We start from the raw sequence: 23,990 nt of genomic DNA on the forward strand, positions 1-23,990 counted from the left end.
CTTTTAGATTTGATGCAACCACTTTGTAGTTTGAACCTTTTGATGCACAACAGGAAAAACCTCACACCAAACCAAAAAGACACAAACCTTTATACACAGCACAGTGGTAAGTGAAACACCACAGTTAAAAAAAAACCTTTAAACTCTGGCAAAACCTTGGAGTATTTAGTTTTTAAAGTTTTAAACACCACAAATTTGACACTCACGGGACACCATACCACATGTTTTGTTTAGAGAAAAAACCTTTGTAAAAACACCAAAAATAAAACCAAAGAACACCACACAAATCAATCACCGGCCCAAACCTGTTTGAATTATAAGGCAGCCATTTTGTAGAGGAGCCACTCAAGTCAGTTTGATTCATTTTGTTCCAGGGTTAGGGTTAGGGTTAATATATATATATATATTTATATATAGCGAGAGGGAGAGATAATTATATCTATAATTAGAGATTTTTGTACACTTCAAAATAACCTAGAAACTGAGCTTTCTGTTGTACTTACAGCAGAAAGCCAAATCCAATCCAGTCTCATCGGTCCATGGAACCCGGTCCGGGTTTTGCAGCAAAGAGCAAGAAGCCTGTTCTGGTAAACGGACGATAAGAATGAGAGCAGGAAATAAGCTGTAAAAGCAGCAAATGTGATATGATACCTTACAGGTATATCAGGCTTATCAGGCTTCTGCAGAGCTTCATGGCGACCTGAAATTTTACAACATGAAAAAAGTGCAAAAAACAACAATCACTGTAGTGTCAAATTATAAAATGTCACATAACTGGAGATAAGTACTTTAATAAGAGAAGAGAAAATGCAGAGCAAACACTTCACTCACCATGTGCTGCCTCCTAGCTAGCATTAGCTACTGCTGCAGCAGGTGTGAGGACTGCAAACATCAAAGGTTTTTCATTAATTGATCTCTAAATTAAGAACATTGTTCACACAAACCGCCCAGTATCAACAGGCCAACTGAAAAATGCTAACAAACTAAAAGCTAGTGAGCTAACATACAAATGCTAACATGCTAACTAACCATAGGCGGACATAAATGCTAATATACAACACAAAAAGTTAATGGACTGACATACAATTCTAATATACAAACAAACAAAATGCCAATGGATAACATACAAAAATCTACTGGGCTAAGATGCTAACACAAATGCTAACATGTGACAGTCAGGACTCAAAGTCAAGATCAAACAAACCTCCAAACTGGTGAACTGCTCCAGGCTGAGTGAACTGAGTGGAGGCAATCACAGTAACATGCAGCAGGTGAGTTAGAGGGAAACCAGGGAAAGGGGTTTCTCTGGCCAACCTGCAGGGGCAAAGACAAGCTGACACACCCACAGACACACCCACCCACTGACAGACACACCCACTCATGCAGCCATTTAACAGGAGGGGAGGGGGCGAGCACCAACATGACTTTTAAATGCATTTAAATCTTTTATTTCATGTATAAATTCAGTTAACATCTGCGTAACAAACATGATTGTTTATGTTGACTTAATGCTTTTCTTTAATGTTGATGATATTCACTTATCTTGAGTTGTCTCAACATCATTTTTGTTAAGTAAACATAACTTTATAAAAGAGCAGAACAAACATCCATAACTGATAAAAAATACAACCTATGCACAACCTACACTGTAAAAAAAATGCTCAAAACATTAAAACTCCACTGTAAAAAATACTGTTCAGATGACCACACTGATGCTGCGTTCACTGACCACACTGATGCTGCGTACACTGACCACACTGATGCTGCGTTCACTGACCACACTGATGCTGCGTACACTGACCACACTAATGCTGCATTCACTGATTGCTGCTTTTATTTATGGTTGCCATTTAATCAGAGTGCCCACTGGTGGACAAAACTAACATTACACATATCCTGTGATTTACAGATAATTTGAGATTAAGTTCTTACTCTTTGACAAAGAAGTCTGGGACTATGCAAATTACAATAAACAAACAAATGGTTACTGAGCTGCATTGAACTACATTCACTGGAGAATGACAGAGTCCACTATAGTCTTATCACTTATGGTGCTGGTAAAGAATTAAATGATAAAACTTGAATTATTACAGAAATATGTATCACAAACTTTTTGACACTGTTTTACCATCTTTTGTCAAATGTTTCACAGTCAAAATGTGATTTATTTTAGACAAAAGACACTGTTTTCTTCACTTTTAAGTTTTCACAAAGCATTATGGGTAATGGATTGGTTCACATGGTAGAACAGCTTCCTGGTGAACAAATGTGTTTTTACAAGGAGGGTCACATTTGATTTATGGTTGCTGTATTCTTCAGACTGCCCTCTGGTGGACAAAAGTGTTGTTACATGTAAGGTCAAATCTGATTTATGGCTGCTGGGTTCTTCAAACTGCCCTCTAGTGGACAAACATGTCATTATATGTAAGCTCAAATTTGATGTATGGATACTTAATTATTTCAACTGCCCTCTAGTGGACAAGTTTGACATTACAAGTAAGGCCAAATCTGATTTATGGCTGCTGGATTGGTCAGACGGCCCTCTGGTGGACAAAGGTGTTATTACATGTAAAGTCAAATCAGATTTATGGCTGCTAAATTCTTCAGACTGCCCTCTAGTGGACAAAGGTGTCATTACATGTAAGGTCAAATTTGACTTTTGGCTGCTGGATTCTTCAGACTGCCCTCTGGTGGATAAACATGTCATTACATGCAAGCTCAAATGTGATTTATGGATACTAAATTATTTCAACTGCCCTCTGGTGGACAAACATGTCATTATATGCTATGTCAAATCTGATTTATAGCTGCTAAATTATTTCAACTGCCATAAGGTTAAATTTGATTTATGGCTGCTTGATTCTTCAGCTGCCCACTAGAGGACAAACATGTCAATTACATGTAATGTCAAATTTTATGTATAGATACTTAATTATTTAGACCTCCCTCTGGTGGATAAACATGTCATTACAAATAGGGTCAAATTTTCTTACACTCTATTTTATGTTTATATACCAAAAACTGCTTAAGAAATAGTGCATGTAGTCATGGCAATGGAAAAAAAAGGTTTGGTGCACTTACCTGACATCAATTCTCTTCCACTTCTTGAGTCTTGTTTCTATCCACTGTGTAATTGACATGTAATTGACATGTTTGTCCTCTAGTGGGCAGCAAAGAATCAAGCAGCCATAAATCAAATTTAACCTTTCATGTAATAACACCTTATTTGACCTTACTTGTAATATCAAACTTGTCCACACTGATGATGCGTTCACTGACTACTTTTGCGTTCACTGACCACACTGATGATGCATTCACTGACTACTGTTGCGTTCACTGACCACACTGATGATGCATTCACTGACCTCTGTTGCGTTCACTGACCACACTGATGCTGCGTTCACTGACCTCTGTTGCGTTCACTCACCACACTGATGCTGCGTTCACTGACCACTCACCACACTGATGCTGCGTTCACTGACCTCTGTTGCGTTCACTGACCACACTGATGCTGCGTTCACTGACCTCTGTTGCGTTCACTGACCACACTGATGCTGCGTTCACTGACCACTCACCACACTGATGCTGCGTTCACTGACCTCTGTTGCGTTCACTGACCACACTGATGCTGCGTTCACTGACCACTCACCACACTGATGCTGCGTTCACTGACCTCTGTTGCGTTCACTGACCACACTGATGCTGCGTTCACTGACCACTCACCACACTGATGCTGCGTTCACTGACCTCTGTTGCGTTCACTGACCACACTGATGCTGCGTTCACTGACCACTCACCACACTTCAACCCATTTGATACTCAAGACATTTTACTGATGATTGAATGATTATTATCTTGATAATCCAGAGTTACAAAGTATCAAAGCAGGTCGTGGTGTAATGTTTTGTATAATTGTAATTATTTTACAGCTCTTTAATTTAGACTCATACTCTTTACTAAATATTCTACAGAAAATGTAAATAAAATCAACCAAAACAACTGGATATATTGTTTTACCTGAGAATAATGAGTCATTTTTTACAGTGTGTTTGTCCACATTGTTTGGAGTAGATCTTCGTCATCAGAGGAGGAAACAGGTGACAAAATAAAGTTTTTATTTTTATTAAATACATTTAATATTTTATATAATTTGCATGTATATTTGCCAGATTATACATATGAATCAAATAATTTAGGACTTTACTCATGTGGAGATTTAGAGGAATGAGCGGCTGCCAATACGGACATTATTTTCATTATTATTAGTAAACATCATTTGGAAGGTCCCACGCGCACCGTCTACTTTCACGGAGAAAGCAGCACGTGCGAGTGTAAGTTCTGACCTTAGCTGAATTTAAGACAGCAATCACATAAATTCATCTGACAATAACATGAAATGACATGAAATGACATGAAATGACATGTAAACAAATCTACAAATGAATAAACATTAAATCAGCGTTTTTGTCAACAGGGTTTGGCACGTGACACCATCTGAAGTCTGTTGTTGTTTCTTCTACAAAATGAGAACCAACCCGTTCTTCTGCTCTCGAGGACCCGGTTCATCGGTTGTCACTGTTCAAAACTCCTTCACCGCCGCGTCACGCAGCAGGGAATGAAGAGCGTGCGTAATGTTTCACGTCCAGGGTCGGAAATACGTCCCCACGCGCTGCTCGCTCACAGACGAGTCTTCGGCCACTGTACAGGCTGTTCACATCAACAAGTCCCCGAAGACGCTCCACGAGGCCCCGGAGGCGACGTGGCCGCCACTGGTTGATAATATGCGGATCTCTAAGGCGAACAAGGGCGCGGCGGTGGTGAGAGCTGTGCGCCGGCATCCGTCACCTCAGCCGGCCAGTCTGGAGAGTCTGGAGGCGGTGTGGAGCGAGAGGAGCGAGAGGGTGAAATCACCGGAGAGTTCACCGGGGAGTTCACCGGGGGGGTTGCCGGGGAGTTTACCGGGGAGTTTACCGGTCCCCGAGAGTCCGAACGGCGACGGAGAAGCTTGTGTGAGCGGGCAGGGAGGGGGGCCAGCGCGGAGCAGGAAGAAGGGCTTCAAACCCCCGGACGTCAGGACCATTTTCTCCCCCGAGGAGAGAGACCCGAGGGTGAAGGAGGAATCCGGGGAGGGACACAGCTTCGAGGACACGGAGGAGGACACGTGGTGCGATGTGTGCTGCGAGTACATCTTTCAGCCTGGTCTCACCTGTGCAGGTGAGTGATGATGATGATGAAGATGATGACGAAGATGGTGATGATGATGAAGATGATGATGGTGATGATGATGATGATGATGAAGATGATGAAGGTGATGATGATGATGATGAAGATGATGAAGATTATGATGATGATGATGAAGGTGATGTGATGATGATGAAGATGATGATGATGATGATGAATGTGATGATGATGAAGGTGATGATGAAGAAGATGATGATGAAGGTGAGGATGAAGATTATGATGATGATGATGAAGATGATGATGATGATGAATGTGATGATGATGATGGTGGTGAAGGTGATGATGAAGATGATGATGATGATGATGAAGGTGATGATGAATATGATGATGATGATGATGATGAAGGTGATGATGATGCAGACACAGACACAGATTAATTTGAGGATTTAGACACAGTTTGATCAGATTTTACTTCAGTGTTAATGTTTAAATATCCTGGCTGTTCCTCAGTGAAGCGACTTAAAGCTGCTCTTATGTATTAGTGAGCTATCAATGAGTTTAACACATGCAACATGGGTATGTAATGTTATATATATATATACATATATACATGATGTAACGTGTATGTAAAGCTCATGTCTTGAATAAACCTGCGTAAAAGAGTTTTTTTATACAGCAGATATTTCTTGAAATGAAATAGTTGGACAAACACAGGATTTACAGTAACATTCATGAAGGTTCCACTCCTGTATTAACAGAACTATGTTATTGTTCAAGGGTAGATTACACTAAATACTTAAATACTAAAATACTAAATACTTCACATCTGTAGAGGAGGGTTTTTTTGTTTGTTTTTTTAAAACAACGAAAAACTCTATACATATTTTCAGTTAAGTGAAATAGAAATAATGATCCTCGTTATAGCAGCAGCAGTACTGTAGCTACACACACACATATATATATATATATATTTATATATGAGTGAAAGAGTGACAGAGTGAAAGAGTGCCAGAGTGACAGAGTGAAAGAGTGACAGAGTGACAGAGTGAAAGAGTGACAGAGTGACAGAGTGAAAGAGTGAAAGAGTGCCAGAGTGACAGAGTGAAAGAGTGAAAGAGTGACAGAGTGAAAGAGTGACAGAGTGAAAGAGTGACAGAGTGACAGAGTGAAAGAGTGACAGAGTGACAGAGTGAAAGAGTGACAGAGTGAAAGAGTGACAGAGTGAAAGAGTGACAGAGTGAAAGAGTGACAGAGTGAAAGAGTGAGGTCCACATGTGCAAACTCTTAATGAATGAATGAATGTAGGTGTGGCTCAAGAACACGACTCTGCAGCTGGAATGCAGTTGATATGTAAACAGACCGGTTCAGGACTAAAAAAAGAAAAAGGACTCAGTGTCTCCTTATTCCTCGTCTTCTTCTTCCTCGTCTTCTTCTTCCTCGTCTTCTTCCTCGTCTTCTTCTTCCTCGTCTTCTTCCTCGTCTTCTTCTTCCTCGTCTTCTTCTTCGTCTTCTTCTTCTTCGTCTTCTTCTTCATCGTCTTCTTCTTCGTCTTCTTCTTCTTCTTCGTCTTCTTCTTCATCGTCTTCTTCTTCGTCTTCTTCGTCTTCTTCTTCATCGTCTTCTTCTTCCTCGTCTTCCTCACGTGTTGTGGTTTAAACATGGCTGCCATTGTGTTTTGAAAACTCACGTTAACATCCTGTTACTTTTCCACTTTTCCTTCCTTCCTTTTAAATGTGATGTCGTTAATCACATGTATTTTTGACATTTATTGCAGCAATAACTCAACACTTTACAGGATCTGAGGATCTGTGTGTGTGTGTGTGTGTGTGTGTGTGTGTGTGTGTGTGTGTGTGTGTGTGTGTGTGTGTGTGTGTGTGTGTCTGTTAAGACTTGTATTAAAAATTGTGTATGTAAATATTTCCATGTTTAATGGATGAATGTGTGTGTGTGTGTGTGTGTGTAGGTTGTAAATACACATGTCACACCACGTGTCGAGACAGAGTGTCACTGGACTGTCAACCTGCAGCTTCACCTGTCAATCAAGACCAGATCAACAACAACAACAACACACATGTGAGTCCACACTGTGTGTGTGTGTGTGTGTGTGTGTGTGTGTGTGTGTGTGTGTGTGTGTGTGTGTGTGTGTGTGTGTGTGTGTGTGTGTGTGTGTGTGTGTGTGTGTGAGACTGTAATTATGCTTCAACAAAAAATAAAAGTGGCAGCACTGTAGTTGTGTGCTCATCCAGAAGAGGGCGCTGTGGTGTAAGATTTTGAAGGTTAAAGATGAACACGAGAAAACTGAGGCTTCCATTCAAACAATGATCATCAAGACTTTTCTATCAATCTGCGATAATCTGAGATTAGATTAGATTAGATTATTATAATGATATTACAGTCATTTAATCAGCCGCTCTGAATCTACAGCACATGGAAAAAACATATGACCACAAAGTTCCCATGTTAATAATCTATACTCATCTTTAATCAGATCATTGATCATATGATATTTGAATATTGTTTTCTCCTGCAGTAGTGGAGTAACGTAACCCAGCAGCCAGTATAATCTCTGTGGATTATGGGGGATTATCGGCTGGTCTGATGCAGGTTTCCTGTTACAGAAACATGTCTTCACTTCCTGTTGTGAACATGTCCAGACACAGTGAAGTGAGCTGAGAACATGTCTGTGGAGTCGTGTTCTAACCCCTAATGATTCATTATTATTATTATTATTATTATTATTATTATTATTATTATCATTTAGAAATAAGAAGTCAGACTCACAACATCACTGTATCACAGACATGTTCAATAACCAGGACCAAATGTTTACTGACTTTGGAAATCACATACAAACCACTGTAGTTAGGTCACCCCTGCTGGACAAACAGGAGAATACACCAGAATTCAAACACTTTAATGTCTGGAGCTGAAAACGTCGTCTTTGTTAAAGTCGATTCATCACCGTGGAAACTGACAGGAAACAGTTTACATCAAAAACATGTCGTTTTGACTGAAGTCACTTCCTCACAACTTCATGCTTCTTCACTCCCACTTTAACGACCAGCTATTGTGTGTCAGTGTGTGTTAGTTGTGTGTCAGCGTGTGTTAGTTGTGTGTCAGTGTGTGTTAGTTGTGTGTCTGTGTGTGCTAGTTGTGTGTCAGTGTGTGTCAGTGTGTGTTAGTTATGTGTCAGTGTGTGTTAGTTGTGTGTCTGTAGTTGAACCTGCAGAGTTTTCACCTGGAAACTTGTGTGTGATGATGTCATACTGTCAGGTCATGTGATCATCACACCACATTCCTCTGCTCTTTGATCACAACACACTCAATGTTGTGTCTGTCCAGGTGAAACACACACACGCACACACACACACACACATGAAAAGACAACACACTCACACTCACACACACACACACACCCCCACACACATGAAAAGACACACACACACGTGTGTGTCTGAAATCCAGAACACAATGTAAAGTTGAATGTGTGAGGATCAGTTACATGTCCTGAGGCAAACAGGAAGCTCACGTTAGAAACACCTGTCACTTCAAAATAAAAGCATCCACAGATTAAAGGACCATGGGTGCACCACAGTGTTATTGTGGTACTTTGAAACCACAACACAACTGAGCCTTTAAATGAGACACAAACACAACTGAGCCTTTAAATGAGACACAAACACAACAACTGAGCCTTTAAATGAGACACAAACACAACAACTGAGCCTTTAAATGAGACACTAACACAACAACTGAGCCTTTAAATGAGACAAAAACACAACTGAGCCTTTAATGAGACACAAACACAACTGAGCCTTTAAATGAGACACAAACACAACTGAGCCTTTAAATGAGACACAAACACAACACAACTGAGCCTTTAAATGAGACACAAACACAACTGAGCCTTTAAATGAGACACAAACACAACTGAGCCTTTAAATGAGACACAAACACAACAACTGAGCCTTTAAATGAGACACAAACACAACAACTGAGCCTTTAAATGAGACACAAACACAACTGAGCCTTTAAATGAGACACAAACACAACAACTGAGCCTTTAAATGAGACACAAACACAACAACTGAGCCTTTAAATGAGACACAAACACAACACAACTGAATCTTTAAAACATTCAGCTGATTTTATTCTGATTCTTTCATCATGTCAGACGTCCAGATTTGTATCATGTGCTGCAGATTTATATTTTTAATATTGATTATTATTTATCAATAATAGTAATAATTATTATTTATTTAATTGTCTTTTTTTATGTTGGGAGTTTATTTCAGTTGAATGGAGGTGAGAGGGTTAGGGTTAGTTGTTAAAGAGTTAGGCTTAGTCATTAAAGAGTTAGGCTTAGTTGTAAAAGAGTTAGGCTTGAGTTAGGCTTAGTTGTTAAAGAGTTAGGCTTAGTTGTTTAAGAGTTAGGCTTAGTTGTTTAAGAGTTAGGCTTAGTCGTTAAAGAGTTAGGCTTAGTTGTTTAAGAGTTAGGCTTAGTCGTTAAAGAGTTAGGCTTAGTTTTTTAAGAGGTAGGCTTAGTTTTTTAAGAGGAAGGCTTAGTTGTTAAAGAGTTAGGCTTAGTCGGGTTAGGGTTAGTTGTTAAAGAGTTAGGCTTAGTCATTAAAGAGTTAGGCTTAGTTGTAAAAGAGTTAGGCTTGAGTTAGGCTTAGTTGTTAAAGAGTTAGGCTTAGTCGTTAAAGAGTTAGGCTTAGTCGTTAAAGAGTTAGGCTTAGTTTTTTAAGAGTTAGGCTTAGTTGTTAAAGAGTTAGGCTTAGTCGTCAAAGAGTTAGGCTTAGATTAGTTTCAGGTTTGTTGAGTGATTTAGTTAGTTAGTTAGTTAGTTAGTTAGTTTTTATTTGTCCACGATGTGGAAATTTGTCTTTGGTCTCATAAAAAACAACAAGCAGGACAATAACAGCAACAACAAGCAGGACAACAACAGCAACAACAACAACACTTACACACAGACATCTTCATGGCAAAAAGCAGGACAGCAGTGGCAGTTACATTACAACACATCGCATCAACGCATCAACGGGGCATGGTGTTCAGTGCCCCAATTGCATTAGGAATAAAAGAATTTTTAAAAATATTACGATTTGCCCTTGGTACTTTATAACGTCTACCAGAGGGAAGAAGTTCAAACTCCCTATTGAGTGGATGAGAGGGATCATTTGCTATTTTGACAGCTTTTTTCCTAAGCACTTCATCGTACATACAACTTAATTGTTTCTGTCTTGTCCCTATGATTTTTGAGGCAAGGTTTACTATTCTCTGCAGCTTGCTTCTTCCTTTAATATTTAGATTACCGTACCACATTGCCATGTTGAAAGTTAGAATGCCTTCTATCAGGTTCTTATAAACTGTTTCCATAATGTGCTTACTCACTCTAAAGGAGTTGAGCTTGCGCAGTAGATGGAGACGTTGGTTACAGGTTTTAAAAATATGGTCTGTGTTTTCACTGAAATTTAGGTTACAATCAATATATGTACCTAGATATTTGAACTTGTCTACTACCTCTACATTTAAAGGCAGAACAAACATATTAATGGACACAACAAAGTTGGGTTAGGGTTAGAGGGTTAGAGGATGTTTAACACGTGACCTTAAATTGTTTGAATTTGTATAGTTGATAAATCAATTACGTCACATGATCAGTATTAATTACCATTCTTTTACAAATAGTTTTTTGTTTTTTTTAAGTTTTCAGTCAACAGAATATAAATGTAAACAGCGACTTTATTCAATACAACAAATTATTATTAATATGTGATGAAAATTAACGTTTTATTTCGTGAAAACTGTGACTTTATTTAGTGAAACAGACTTAGCCGGCGCTGATTGGCTGTCACAGATCAAATGGGCGTGCTGGAGTGTGTGGGCGTTGTCTTACTGTAGGCGCTGTTCGTCAGTAAAGTTGATGAAGAAGAAGAAGAAGGACGAACTTTCACCGTTTTCTCTGTCGAAACTCAAAAAAAACAACGATCTCGTGGAAACGTTTGTTTGTTACAAAGAACGTTTACGCTTTTCTTCGAACAATGGAAACATTTAAACGACTTTGAACGGAGTAAAGACGTCGAGTTTGACGGAGAAGAAGAAACAGCTGAGCGGATCTGAATGAGGAAATCAGCGGCGCGCGCACACACGCACACGCGCGCACACTGAGGTCACCTGGTCTTACCTGGTTCAGACCGGGTTCAGACCTGGTTCAGACCTGTTCCTCGTTTATTTCCGGGTCATCTGGAGTTGGATTAACGCGGTGGATTTGTGAGGCTTTGATGTGGACGCGCTGCTGTGGACACGCTTTCGTCGTCAATGACGTGGACGAGCACGAGCACGAGCACGATGAGCAGCGGTTACAGTAGTTTAGAAGAAGACTCTGAAGAGTTCTTCTTCACCGCGAGAACCTCGTTCTTCAGGAAACCTCCCGGAAAAGTCACGGACAAGAAGGTGAAGTGGATTAAACACGTTTAGATGTTCTGTTTTAGGTTAACGGTTTAAACTGAACCTGTTTTAAACTGGTTTAAACTGTTTAGACTTTAAACACAGTTTGCTCCGCCTTCATCTTTGTCTTTGTCTCATCTATGAGCCAAAAACACAGAACAATTGTCGATGTTGAGCATAATCCAGGATTATTTACATAACAGCAGAAATAATCCCGTTTTCACAGTTTGTCATGTTTCATTAGAAAAGTCACACAGATCTCACTCATTCACACAGAGTTCACTCATTCACACGTTGTTAAACATAATAAAGTTTAAATCACAATCATCAGCTGATCACAGTTTAAGATCAGAACCATCATAACCCTCAGCTCAGCGACCTTTCACAATAAAGGTCACCCTTGATTTTGTTTAGTCTTTGACAAGATTCATTCATTCATCCTCCACATGAGGGTCACAGTGTGTGTGGGGGGGTGTGTGTGTGTGTGTCAAGACTCGCCACACTGTAACTGAATCTCCTCATTCTTCATGTGTGTGTGAGTGACTTAATGTGTTGGTCTGCAGTGACCTTTGACCCTTTAGCACACATCCTCATTCCTCATGGATGTGTGTGTGTGTGGGTTAGGGCTAACACTGACCAGTACACACACACACACTGTATATATAAACACATGTACCCACATTTACATATATATATGTAAATATAATCCCACATATTTATATTTATGTACAGAATATATATATATATATATATATATATATATATATATATATATATATATATATATATAATACTGACAGAGAAGAAATGGTGACTATATATTAAGTCTGTTCATTGAACTTTTACAATGATTAATTATTCATCATCATTTAGAATAATTCACTCTTTTTCTTCAGTTATTTTAAACTGAACTTTGAGGTTTATTTAAACTTGTAGTTTTTTACTCTGACGAATATTATAATTATTATTATTATTCTGTCATTTTAAAACGTAGAAAAACATAAAGACATGGACGTGTCCTTCATGTCTGTCCTGAGTCCAAATGTGTCCTTTCTTTCATCGTCTTCATCTCTGTGTTCACCCTCTCACACTCATCACCCTCTCACACTCATCAACCTCTCACACTCATCATCCTCATCACCCTTTCATAACCCTCTCACCACCCTCACTCTCTCACTGTCATCACCCTCTCACTGTCATCACCCTTTCACCCCTCACCCTTTCATCACCCTCTCACTGTCATCACCCTCTCATCACCCTCTCACCCCTCATCACCCTCTCACTATCATCACCCTCTCACCCCTCATCACCCTCTCATCACCCTGGTATGTCCTGTTTCCTGTGGTCTGAACACCAATGTGAAATGATTATCACACGTTTCAAAGTGATTTCAAACAAAAACACTTTGTCAGTTTTATTTCATGTGTTAAAACTCAAAGTTTGTTCCTTTCACTAATCAAAAATATATCGACATGTTATATGTTAAATTTTTAAAATGTTACGACATTTAAAAAACAATAATAATAACAAAGTAACCTTGAGTCTGACATATAATCTGTAAAAGTCGTGTTTCAATCTTCTTTCTATGGTTTGACTTTTATTGACATGTAGGACGTTACATTTGTCACCATTAACCATATCATATAATATATTATATATATATATATATATATATATATACATTTGTGATGCTACGTTACAGTTTCCCCACAGTTCAGTATGTATCACGGTGTTGTTGCCATGGTATCCGTACAGTTTTGATATCTTAATACAAAACTGCTCAGACGAACAAAGACAACATTATATTGTAAAAAATAAAAGCACAAATAATCAAACTATAAACTTTATTTAAACAACAAACAGATCAAATGAAATGATCATTTTCTGTTTCTTCAGCTTTGATTGTGTTTGATTATCTTTGAGTTTTGAGGAGGAGGAAAAAGGTGTGGTTTATGTTCACTTCCTCATGGACCAAACAGGAAGTAACAGAGAGGAGGGGGAGGAGCCTGTGTGTGTGTGTGTGTGTGTGTGTGTGTGTGTGTGTGTATCAGATGATTTAACTCAGCTGATATAAATGTCTCTCATTCTTTATCATTATCACCAAATAAACACAATAAAAGACAATAAATCAGCCTTATGTTATGAACTGTTAGCACGTAAAAGATGTAACCATGGTAACAACAACTGGACCAACAAGTTTGTGACTGTTTCAGGATCTGTTTAACCTGAGCTACACACACACACACACACATGGTGATGTCATGTGTTTACAGTAAACAAAAGCAAGAAGCAGGTGTTTTAGTCTTTAAAATATTCATCATTATTGATCGATAGAATATTAACCAGCAGATGTTTGTCAACTAATTCAGTTTTGGCATGAACGTGTTTATTTATTTATTTATTTATTTACAGAAGAACATCACAGGGCTAAGGTTAGGATTAGGATTAGGATTAAGGTTCAGGCTAAAGTTAAGGGGGATGAATAATGATAAAACAAGTTAAAGTGTAAAGTTTGCAGCCTTCAGCGTCTTTGTCTGGAACAGTGTGTGTTTCCCATATAAGGCTTCAAACTGTGTGTGTGTGTGTGTGTGTGTGTGTGTGTGTGTGTGTGTGTGTGTGTGTGTGTGTGTGTGTGTGTGTGTGTGTGTGTGTGTGCGCGTGTGCGCGTGTGCGTGCTTGTGCTTTTTAATAGATGAGGAGTGCAGCTCTATGCCCATGTAAGCACTGACTCTACACTGGGGAATAAAACTGTACGGGCACTGACACACACACACACACACAAGAATGTGTTATTTACCTTCTCTGAACTCCTCATCACATTCCGCTGCTGTTCACTCTTGACTTACTTGTTTCATTCTTTCATCCTTTCATCGTTTCATCCTTTTATTGTTTCATCCTTACATTATTTCATCCTTTCATCATTCATTCATCCTTTCATTGTCAGGATGTGGAAAAGGAGAGAGAGTTACGCACAGAGTTGAGCAGAGAGGAGATCAGACAGAAGATTGAACTTTACAACTGTTTGACCAAAGACCATCTGAAGATGACTCTGGTGAGTTACATCACTCATTCATTCACTCACTCACTCACCCACTCACTCATTCACTCATTCACTCACTCACTCACTAATTCACTCACTCACTCATTCACTCACTCACTCACTCATTCACTCATTCATACACTCATTCACTCACTCACTCATTCACTCACTTATTCACTCACTCACTCACTAATTCACTCATTCACTCACTCACTCATACACTCATTCACTCACTCATTCATTCACTCACTCACTCATTCATTCACTAATTCACTCATTCATTCACTCACTCACTCACTAATTCACTCACTCACTCATACACTCATTCACTCATTCATTCACTAATTCACTCACTCATTCACTCACTTATTCACTCACTCACTCACTAATTCACTCACTCACTCATACACTCATTCACTCACTCATTCATTCACTCACTCACTAATTCACTCACTCATTCATTCACTCACTCACTAATTCACTCATTCACTCACTCACTCACTAATTCACTCACTCACTCACTCTCATTCATTCACTCACTGTGTGTGTGTGTGTGTGTGTGTGTGTGTGTCAGGCTCAGTCAGGTGTGTACACAGGGTTCATTAAAGTACAGATGGATCTGAGGAGGCCTGTAACAGTGAGAGGAGGAAGAGGACGAGGAGGAGGAGGAGGAGGACGAGGAGGAGGACGAGGAGGAGCGTCTGTGCTGAAGGAGGCGTTTTATCTGCCACGAGGCGTCAGCAACACACTACACATCAGCTCTAACAACACAGTCAGAGAGGTGCTGCACACACACACACACACTCACACACGCGCTCACACACACACACGCTCATACACACACGCTAACACACACACACACCCACATCATGTTTTCTTATATTAAATGTATTCACTCAGATGATGTCACTAAAACTGTAGAAAACTGTTGTTTTTCTATCTGAGCTTTAACTTAACTGTGTTTGTGTGTGTGTGTGTGCGTGCGTGCGTGCGTGTGTGTGTATATGTTTCCAGGTGATCGTTGCCTTGCTGAACAAGTTCACTGTCGCAGACAACCCAGCAAAATATGCTCTGTACAAACGCTACCGCAGGGAGGAGCAGGGTAAGAGAGTGTGTTGGTGTGAGAGAGAGTGTGTGTGTGTGTGAGAGTGTGTGTGAGAGTGTGTGAGCGTGTGTGTGTGCGCGTGTGTGTGAGAGAGTGAAAGAGAAAGAGAGAGTGAAAGTTACAGGACTGGAGAGTGTTTCATTCCACTCATGCCAAATTCAGTCTCAGATGATTTGGCATTGTGTGTGTGTGTGTGCACGTGTGTGTGTGCGCACGTGTTTGTGTGTGTGTGTGTGTGTGTGCGCGCACATGTGTGTATATTTTTGGACGCCTCGCCCTCATGTGAATGGATTCCTCAGGGACGACTCCTTCTCACTACCACACACACACAGCAACAGCTGCTGATTCCCTGTGTGTGTGTGTGTGTGTGTGTGGGTGTGGGTGTGGGTGTGGGTGTGGGTGCATGCGTGTGTGATACTGTGATTGTTGTCTTTGATCCTCATGTTTCAGTGTTTTTCTAAATGACAGATTTTTAATGATTCACAGACTGAACTTTGCTCTACACACACACACACACACCACAACTGCACTGCCTGCATGTTTGTGGTGTGATGAGACTAAATGTACCGTGTGTGTGTGTGTGTGTGTGTGTGTGTGTGTGTGTGTGTGTGTGTGTGTGTGTGTGTGTGTGTGTGTGTGTGTGTGTGTGTGTAGTGTATGTGTGTAAACTGTCAGATGTGGAGCAGCCGTTGTTTCTTCGTCTTGTTTCTGGACCTGACGCTGACACACTGAGCTTTGTTCTGAGGGAACAACAGACCGGAGAAGTTATGGTACGTTCTTCTTCTTCTTCATTCACATCACTTTCATTTCACCTGTCCTCATCTGTCCTCGTCTGTCCTCATCTGTCCTCGTCTGTCCTCATTTGTCCTCATCTGTCCTCGTCTGTCCTCAGTTAAAACAAAGAAAGGAACCTTTTTACAGCTCAGGGCTCTTTCTAAATACTCAACTACATACAGTACAACTAAGTGCTTAAAGTAAATGCTAACGATGGAACGAAAACACGTAAATGCTAACGTTAGAACGTAAACATGTTCTAACGTCATGTCTGGTTTGTCCTCAGTGGGACGCCTTCTCTAACTAATATAAAGTCATAAATGTCTCCTTCTGTCCTCATGTGTCCTCACGTGTCCTCACATGTCCTTCTGTCCTCACATGTCCTTCTGTCCTCACGTGTCCTTCTGTCCTCACATGTCCTTCTGTCCTCACGTGTCCTTCTGTCCTCACGTGTCCTCATGTGTCCTCAGTGGGACGCCTTCTCGATCCCTGAGCTGAAGAACTTCCTGCGGATCTTGGACAAAGAGGAGGAGGAGCTAAGAGAGGCCGTTATTCGCCGCTACGACAGTTACCGCCACAGACTGCAGGAGGCGCTGTGGAGAGTACGAGCGCCTTCTCAGAGGGTTTAACCTCTGACCTACATTTGCATACATTTGCATACATTGACCTGCTTTGAGGATAAAGTGAGCACAGACTGATGAACAAGGGATGAACACGAGTCTCTGTCTGCAAAGATTCATTTCATTCATTCATTCATTCATTCATCCATCCTCACTCTCTCACTTTAATCATCTTCCTCTTTGTTTCTTTTTCAATTTAATTAGGTTTTATTTATTGACTGTTTTTATTTATATGGTGAAGTTTTACTTGTTTTCTTTATTTGACTTTGATTCTCAGAGACGTGAAAACATGATTCATGTGTTCACAAGTTTAGCTTTTGTTCCTCAAGACAACAAGACAACAAGCAGAGTGAAAGAGTGAAAGTTTGTTTGACGAGATGTTTGTCTTCATCTCTGCGTCTTCAGTAAGAAGAGGACAAAGACATTTAAAGACATGAAAGAAAAGAGGACAAAGACATTTAAGGACATGAAAGAAAAGAGGACAAAGACATGAAAGAAAAAAGGACAAAGACATTTGAGGACATGAAAGAAAAGAGGACAAAGACATGAAAGAAAAAAGGACAAAGACATTTGAGGACATGAAAGAAAAGAGGACAAAGACATTTAAGGACAATAAAATGGACAGAGGAGAAAGTGTCAACATTTATGTTGTGACTGATGTGACCTTTGACCTTTGACCCTGACCTGGTCAGCTGTCAGATGAAGATGATGAAGGTTTTAGAGGAAGTTGAAAACAGAGCGACAAAAGAAAGAGAAGAAGAAAGATTTAAAGGGACAGTGAGAGATTTATTTTTCTAAAGACCAAAGAGAAACATTTTTCTGATTTGAACACTTGTGCCACCCAGTGGACAAACACTGGAACTACTCTATTTAATACTGATCTTGCAGAGTTTATTTTTCTTGTTATTGTTGTTGTTTGTTTGTGTTTCTGTAACCAAAGAAAAAGGGATTTTAATCCTGATTTATTCTCTTTTTAAACACTGGCTTTAAACATTTAAAGGTACAATCTGCTGATTTTCACATCACTCAAGATTTGTTCAGCATTATGGGAAGAAACGTTTTTTGGGATTGATTCATTTTCTCGAACCTCCACGTGAGGACCACGGGGGCGGAGCCAATCCCAACTGGCATCGGGTGAAAGGCGGGGTTTCTTAATTTCAGGTTGTTTTATTTTTATTAGCTGCTGAAAAAACTTTATAAATGTTGAGATTTTTGGCCTCTTTTTGTTTCTGTACAGTAAACAAATGTTGTTGTTGTTGTTGTAAACACATCACACCTGAGAAGTTGTGTCACTTATTAATATCGTCGGCACTTTAATCTGAATTCAGGGAAGTTTCTAAACTGGCCAAGAAACTTTATTTGAACTTTTTCATCTTAATCTAAAAGATCAACTTAATTTATGGAATTACAGATTAACAGAAGTTCCCTGAAAAAAGCTTCTGTGTGATTTTATTTTTCTGTCGACTGTGAAACTCGTTAATCTCCATATATTATCACATGTGCAGCAGCATTAATATAAATCAGTTAAAAGCTCCAGATTATCCACTGTGTTTTCAGATTATGTTCCTGATAATTTCACAAAATCTGATTTTTGACAGAAGTTAAATCTGTGTGTGTTTACTCAGTTTACTTTTATTGTCCACTCACAAACATGATCACATGACACACACACAGATTAGGATTAGAATTCACTGATTCACTTATTATTCTAGATTAAGGTCTAAACTTTGTCTTCAGTTTTTTTTTTTTTTTTAATTACTGTAGTTTGATTCTTTCAAATCAAATGTTTCTTTTTCGTTTTTGTGTATTAAAGTTGACATTTAAACACGTGTTTTTCTTGTTTTTATGACATTTAAAAACATTTAAGCTCCTCCCCCTGAACTCTGTTTGACCCCAACACACAGTTTACTGCAGCTCAACCTTCAAAATAAAAGCTCACAACGATGACGCTGTTATTTAAAGTGAACGAGCCTCTGTTTAGTGAGTCGAGGTTCGGTTTCGTGGAGAATTATCGTCGAGTCTCAATTCAAATCTTGATTACGGTCAAGTTTGTTGTTGCTTTTCTGACCGGAAATGTCTGAAAATACTGAGACGTAAAACTAGAGCTTTTATTATGAAAGTCGTTGCCGGATGTGGTTTTCCTCTAAACGCTCTTTTGGGTTTTTTTCTTCCTCCAGTGAAAGGTGAAATCCCGCAGGACGAACCCACGCAGGCTCTAACATGTAAGTTATTATTAATTATTCACTTTTAACTGAAATAAACAACAATTAAAACATTAAAATACTTTTGTGTAACTTTTAACGACCGCGAACAAACACAGCTATAAGAACTCCCTCAAAAATGTCAAATTAACGTTTATTTTCTTAATCATTAAAATTCACGCCTTTTAAAATCACCTCAAAGTGTTTTCAGGGAAACACTTTGAGTTCGTCCACACTTCGGCTTCAATTATAAACATATTTAAGCGTGTTCTTTCTTTATTAAAGCGATAATGACACTAAATCACGGACTGCACGTGTTTTTTTCATCAAAATAAACATGTAAAGAATTTGATGTAAAATGATTGAGGAACTGTTTTATATTTGACAAAAGTCATGAAGAGAGTTTTCATTTGTTTGTGTTTTCCAGGTTTTCTCGTGGATCATTGCTCGTGTTTGTGATCGCTGTGTCTGCCGGAGTTTACCTGCTGCCGTCGCCCATTCAGCCCGCACCGCACACGTACGTTTAAACTAACGCTTACGTTTAAACTAACACGTAAGTTTAAACTAACACGTAAGTTTGGAACGGTCATTACATTTCTACAACTGCGTAACCATGGAGACGCCTCGAGCCCTCATAGTTCTCCGTCGTGGTGCCGCAAACGCGATGCAATTTCCCGCCCGATCAGTAGGGGTCGCAAACGCAAGACTGGCCTAGTCCCATGACGTCAGTGGTCGGGAACGTCGTTGGTTGTTGTGCTTCCGGCTACAGTGAGCAATGGCGTCCGGGAGAGAAAGACTGTTGTTGTTGTTGTTGCAGCTGAATAACATTGAAACACAGATAGTTTTGACACAAAATGGAGGTGAAAGACTGACGAGACGTTTCCAGAGAACAGGGAAGTTTTAAAGTTACAGTCCAGAGATAATGAATAATACATTAAAGCCACTTCAAGGGGAAATATTTTTATTTTCTAACCCTTTTTTTCTATTTAGTGAGGATTTTGGATTTTTTTTTAAATTGAGGTTTAGCCCCAACATGTGTGTGTGTGTGTGTGTGTGTGTGTGTGTGTGTGTGTGTGTGTGTGTGTCCTCAAACTCCTGTGTGTTTAAAGCATGGAATCCTCGAGCTGTGTTTTTCCGAGAGAGAGAGAGAGAGAGAGAGAGGACCAATCACAGCCGTCTCCGTTGTCTCTTGACGGAGTGACAAACACTTGTATTATATATATAAAATATTTCATGCAGCCGGAGACGACGGAGGCGTTTCTGCGGCGACTAGAGCACTTTACGCAGGAGTTAAAATTGGGCTTTACATGCATACGTTTAAACAAAAACACGTACATTTAAACATGCGTACGTTTAAACAAACTCGTACGTTTTAAATAAACACGCGTACATTTAAATAATCTTGTACATTAACATAATCGCGTACCTTGAAACAAACATGCTCAAATGACTGTTTTGACTCAAACAATAAAGACATTGACTTTTGAAAATGATTGAATATTTTTCAGTTTGTGTTTGACTCAGATGAAGAAAAGATCAAAGTCAATGTACAAACAGACAAACAGTCACTGATGTTGTTGTCTACTCTAAACTCCGCCCCCAGACTGAAAGGACCGCCCCCAGAGCTGGTGGGTCGTCTGGCCGTAAACACTCGTCTTCAGAACAGACGTAGACTTTTCTCTGGAGAACTTCACGGACCAGAATCCTTCACTGCAGACCACAACGGTGATGGTTACATTTGTAATCAAAAATAATGATTTTTATCATTTTTATTATTGATGAACCTGTCAATCACATTAACATTATTGTGTGTGTGTGTGTGTGTGTGTGTGTGTGTGTGTGTGTGTGTGTGTGTGTGTCAGGTCATGTTTACACAGGAACAGTTGATGGAAAGCTATGGAGAATTTCTCCTGATGATTCTCTGACTCTGATCACACACATGGGACAGAATCTTCCAGAGTGTGGTTAGTTTTCTCTTTAACTTATTTTATATCATATAATAATAATAATGTATAAATATATATATATATAGATATATATATATATAGATATATATATATATAATATTCTGATGTGTGTGTGTTCAGGCAGCAGTCCAGACCTGGAGCCTCTGTGCGGTCGTCCTCACGGCGTTCGTCTGGACGCTGACCATCGGCTGATTGTTGCAGATTCGTACCTCGGACTTTTCAGCGTGGACGTGAAAACTGGAGCAAAGACGTTGTTGTTGTCAAACTCTGAGGGTTAGCAGTGTTTACTTTGACCTTTGACCTTTGACCCTGCACCAGGTCTGTGTCAGATTCAAGCGTTAGGGTTCACACGCAACATTTTTTCTAAGAATATGTAATAAACCAGTTTGTGAGCGTCCACATGGATGATGGACATCGTCCTCCATGGTTTATATGAGCGTGTGTCCTCATGTTTGTCCTCATGTTTGTCCTCATGTTTGTCCTCATGTGTGTCCTCATGTTTGTCCTCATGTTTATCCTCATGTGTCCTCATGTTTGTCCTCATGTGTGTCCTCATGTTTGTCCTCATGTGTGTCCTCATGTGTGTCCTCATGTTTGTCCTCATGTGTGTCCTTGTGTGTGTCCTCATATGTGTCCTCATGTTTGTCCTCAGGAGCTGACGGCGTCCCCTTCTCTTTTCTAAACGGTTTGGACATTTCCTCACAAACTGGAATGATTTATTTCACCGACTCATCCAGTCGCTGGGGACGGAGACATGTCAAACTGGAGGTGAAGAATCAGTGCAGGACATGTCTCTCAGATGTCTCCAACATGTCTCTAACTTGTCTCTAACCATCAGGTGTTAGAGCTGAACAGCCTGGGTCGTCTTCTGTCCTTCGATCCTCAAACACAAAGAGTCAAAGTTCTGCTGGATTCTCTCTTCATGCCCAACGGCGTCGTCCTGTCTCCGGACGAAGACTTCCTGCTGCTGGCCGAGACCAGTCTGGGACGCGTCCTCAGGTAAGACCAGTCTGGGACGCGTCCTCGGGTAAGACCATTCTGGGACGTGTCCTCAGGTAAGACCATTCTGGGACGCGTCCTCAGGTAAGACCAGTCTGGGACGCGTCCTCAGGCAAGACCAGTCTGAGACGCATCCTCACACTTCTAGTTGTACGATGTCTTCAGGACGTGGTCTTGTCAGACAGACTTTTCCTGTCATTTATGCTCAGGTTCTGGTTAAAGGGTCCGAAGGCCGGATCGAAGGAGGTCGTCATGGACAACATGATCGGTTACCCTGACAACATCCGCCTCAGCGACCACAGAACGTTCCTGGTTGGAATAACAACTCCACGCTTCCGGAAGTTCCTTCCTCCGTTCTTGGATATGATCGCTCCGTATCCAGCTGTCAAACGATTCCTGGCAAAGGTTTGTTTATCACACACACACACTGTTTACTTAACTTCATAATGAAATTGATAGAATTGATGAAGTCTAATAATGATCTTGATCCTGATGCGTTTGTGTTTCCAGGTGATTCCGCTCTCTTGGTATAATCTGCTGCTGCCTCGTTACGCTCTGGTCCTGGAGCTGGGATTAGACGGCGAGCTGCTGGGAACGCTTCACGACCCCGAGGGCGTTCTGACGTGGAGCGTCAGCGACGTCTTCCAGCACCGAGGACGGACGTACCTGGGAAACACGGAGCTGACGTTCCTGCCCGTTCTGGAGCGATGGGAAACGTAACCATGAAGACGGAAAAGTGGCTCCGCCTTCTTTTATTTGATTTTAAAGGTGTTTGTTTGAGATGAATTTTCTCGTCTTTGATACGAGACTCGTTTATTTGACCTTTTGATGACCTCAGCATTTCTCTGTTTCCTGCTTCTGTGACTTTATTTAGACAAAGATCTTTAGTTAGATTTGTTTTGTAGGTTTGGCATCAAGTTACAAATCAAACTAAACACGACGACACGTAAAGATCCTAAAGATAAATATATGTCGTACGTTAAATCATGAAAAATGTGATCAAGTCTGTAAATAACGAGCAGCAGCTAAAATGTGCTTCACCTGACGCTAAAGAAAAGGTTCAAAGTGATTATTTCTCGATCATCATTTGTCTTTTAAACATTTAATCCTGTTTTTTGAGTAAAAACACTTTGAAAATCTCAGTTTTATCTAAAAAAGAATCAACAAACTTCATCAATGATTTACTGCAGATGAAGAAATGATTTTAAAACAACGAGCTGTAAACAGATGATTAACATAAAGATGAGAGTGAATCACTGAATGTGAAGATGAAATGAACTCTTGTAATTATTATGTGTATATATATATATATATGTAAACACATATAATAATATATGAATAAAATAACCAGTCCATTCATAGTCGAGTTCAGATCACAATATTGTTTGTTTTCCACAAGGATTGAGATAAAAGTCCATGCACACGCACATTAGAAACAAGACAAACGCGACGCAACAACATCTTTATTTTAATATTAATGATAAACTCAAACGTCTACGTCACGATCTGTGACGAAGTCAACAACTGTCATACTTCCTGTTTTCAATAAAGTTAAAAAAAAAAAAAAAATAGCTACGGGAGCCGGGTGGGCTGTGAAAGCGCGAAGTGGTTTAGGTTTGTTGTTTTTCACATTAAAGCAAATGTCTATGTTGT

The 23,990-nt window shown here is 39.9% G+C and overlaps 2 protein-coding genes across 2 annotated transcripts; both read left to right on the top strand.

Annotated features, from left to right (window-relative positions):
* Positions 1-4,631: 4,631 nt before the first annotated feature.
* Positions 4,632-18,722, top strand: LOC310938660 (ras association domain-containing protein 1-like; the record flags this gene model as incomplete). The annotated part of the gene is made up of 7 exons (XM_083903211.1): positions 4,632-5,214; positions 7,145-7,254; positions 14,576-14,683; positions 15,246-15,452; positions 15,686-15,773; positions 16,431-16,546; positions 17,021-18,722. 7 exons carry the CDS (start codon positions 4,632-4,634, stop codon positions 17,177-17,179), a joined length of 1,371 nt encoding a protein of 456 aa, XP_083759337.1. The 3' UTR covers positions 17,180-18,722.
* Positions 18,723-19,359: 637 nt separating this feature from the next.
* LOC310938544 (adipocyte plasma membrane-associated protein) lies at positions 19,360-23,867 on the top strand. The gene is made up of 9 exons (XM_083903062.1): positions 19,360-19,392; positions 19,799-19,888; positions 20,975-21,096; positions 21,234-21,335; positions 21,459-21,611; positions 21,991-22,106; positions 22,177-22,337; positions 22,547-22,742; positions 22,848-23,867. Coding segments are annotated over exons 1-9 (1,152 nt in total). The 5' UTR covers positions 19,360-19,390; the 3' UTR covers positions 23,058-23,867.
* Positions 23,868-23,990: the final 123 nt, after the last annotated feature.

This window comes from Microchirus variegatus (assembly GCF_963457635.1).
Source record: "Microchirus variegatus genome assembly, chromosome: 16".
In the NCBI taxonomy this organism is placed as follows: Eukaryota; Metazoa; Chordata; class Actinopteri; order Pleuronectiformes; family Soleidae; genus Microchirus; species Microchirus variegatus.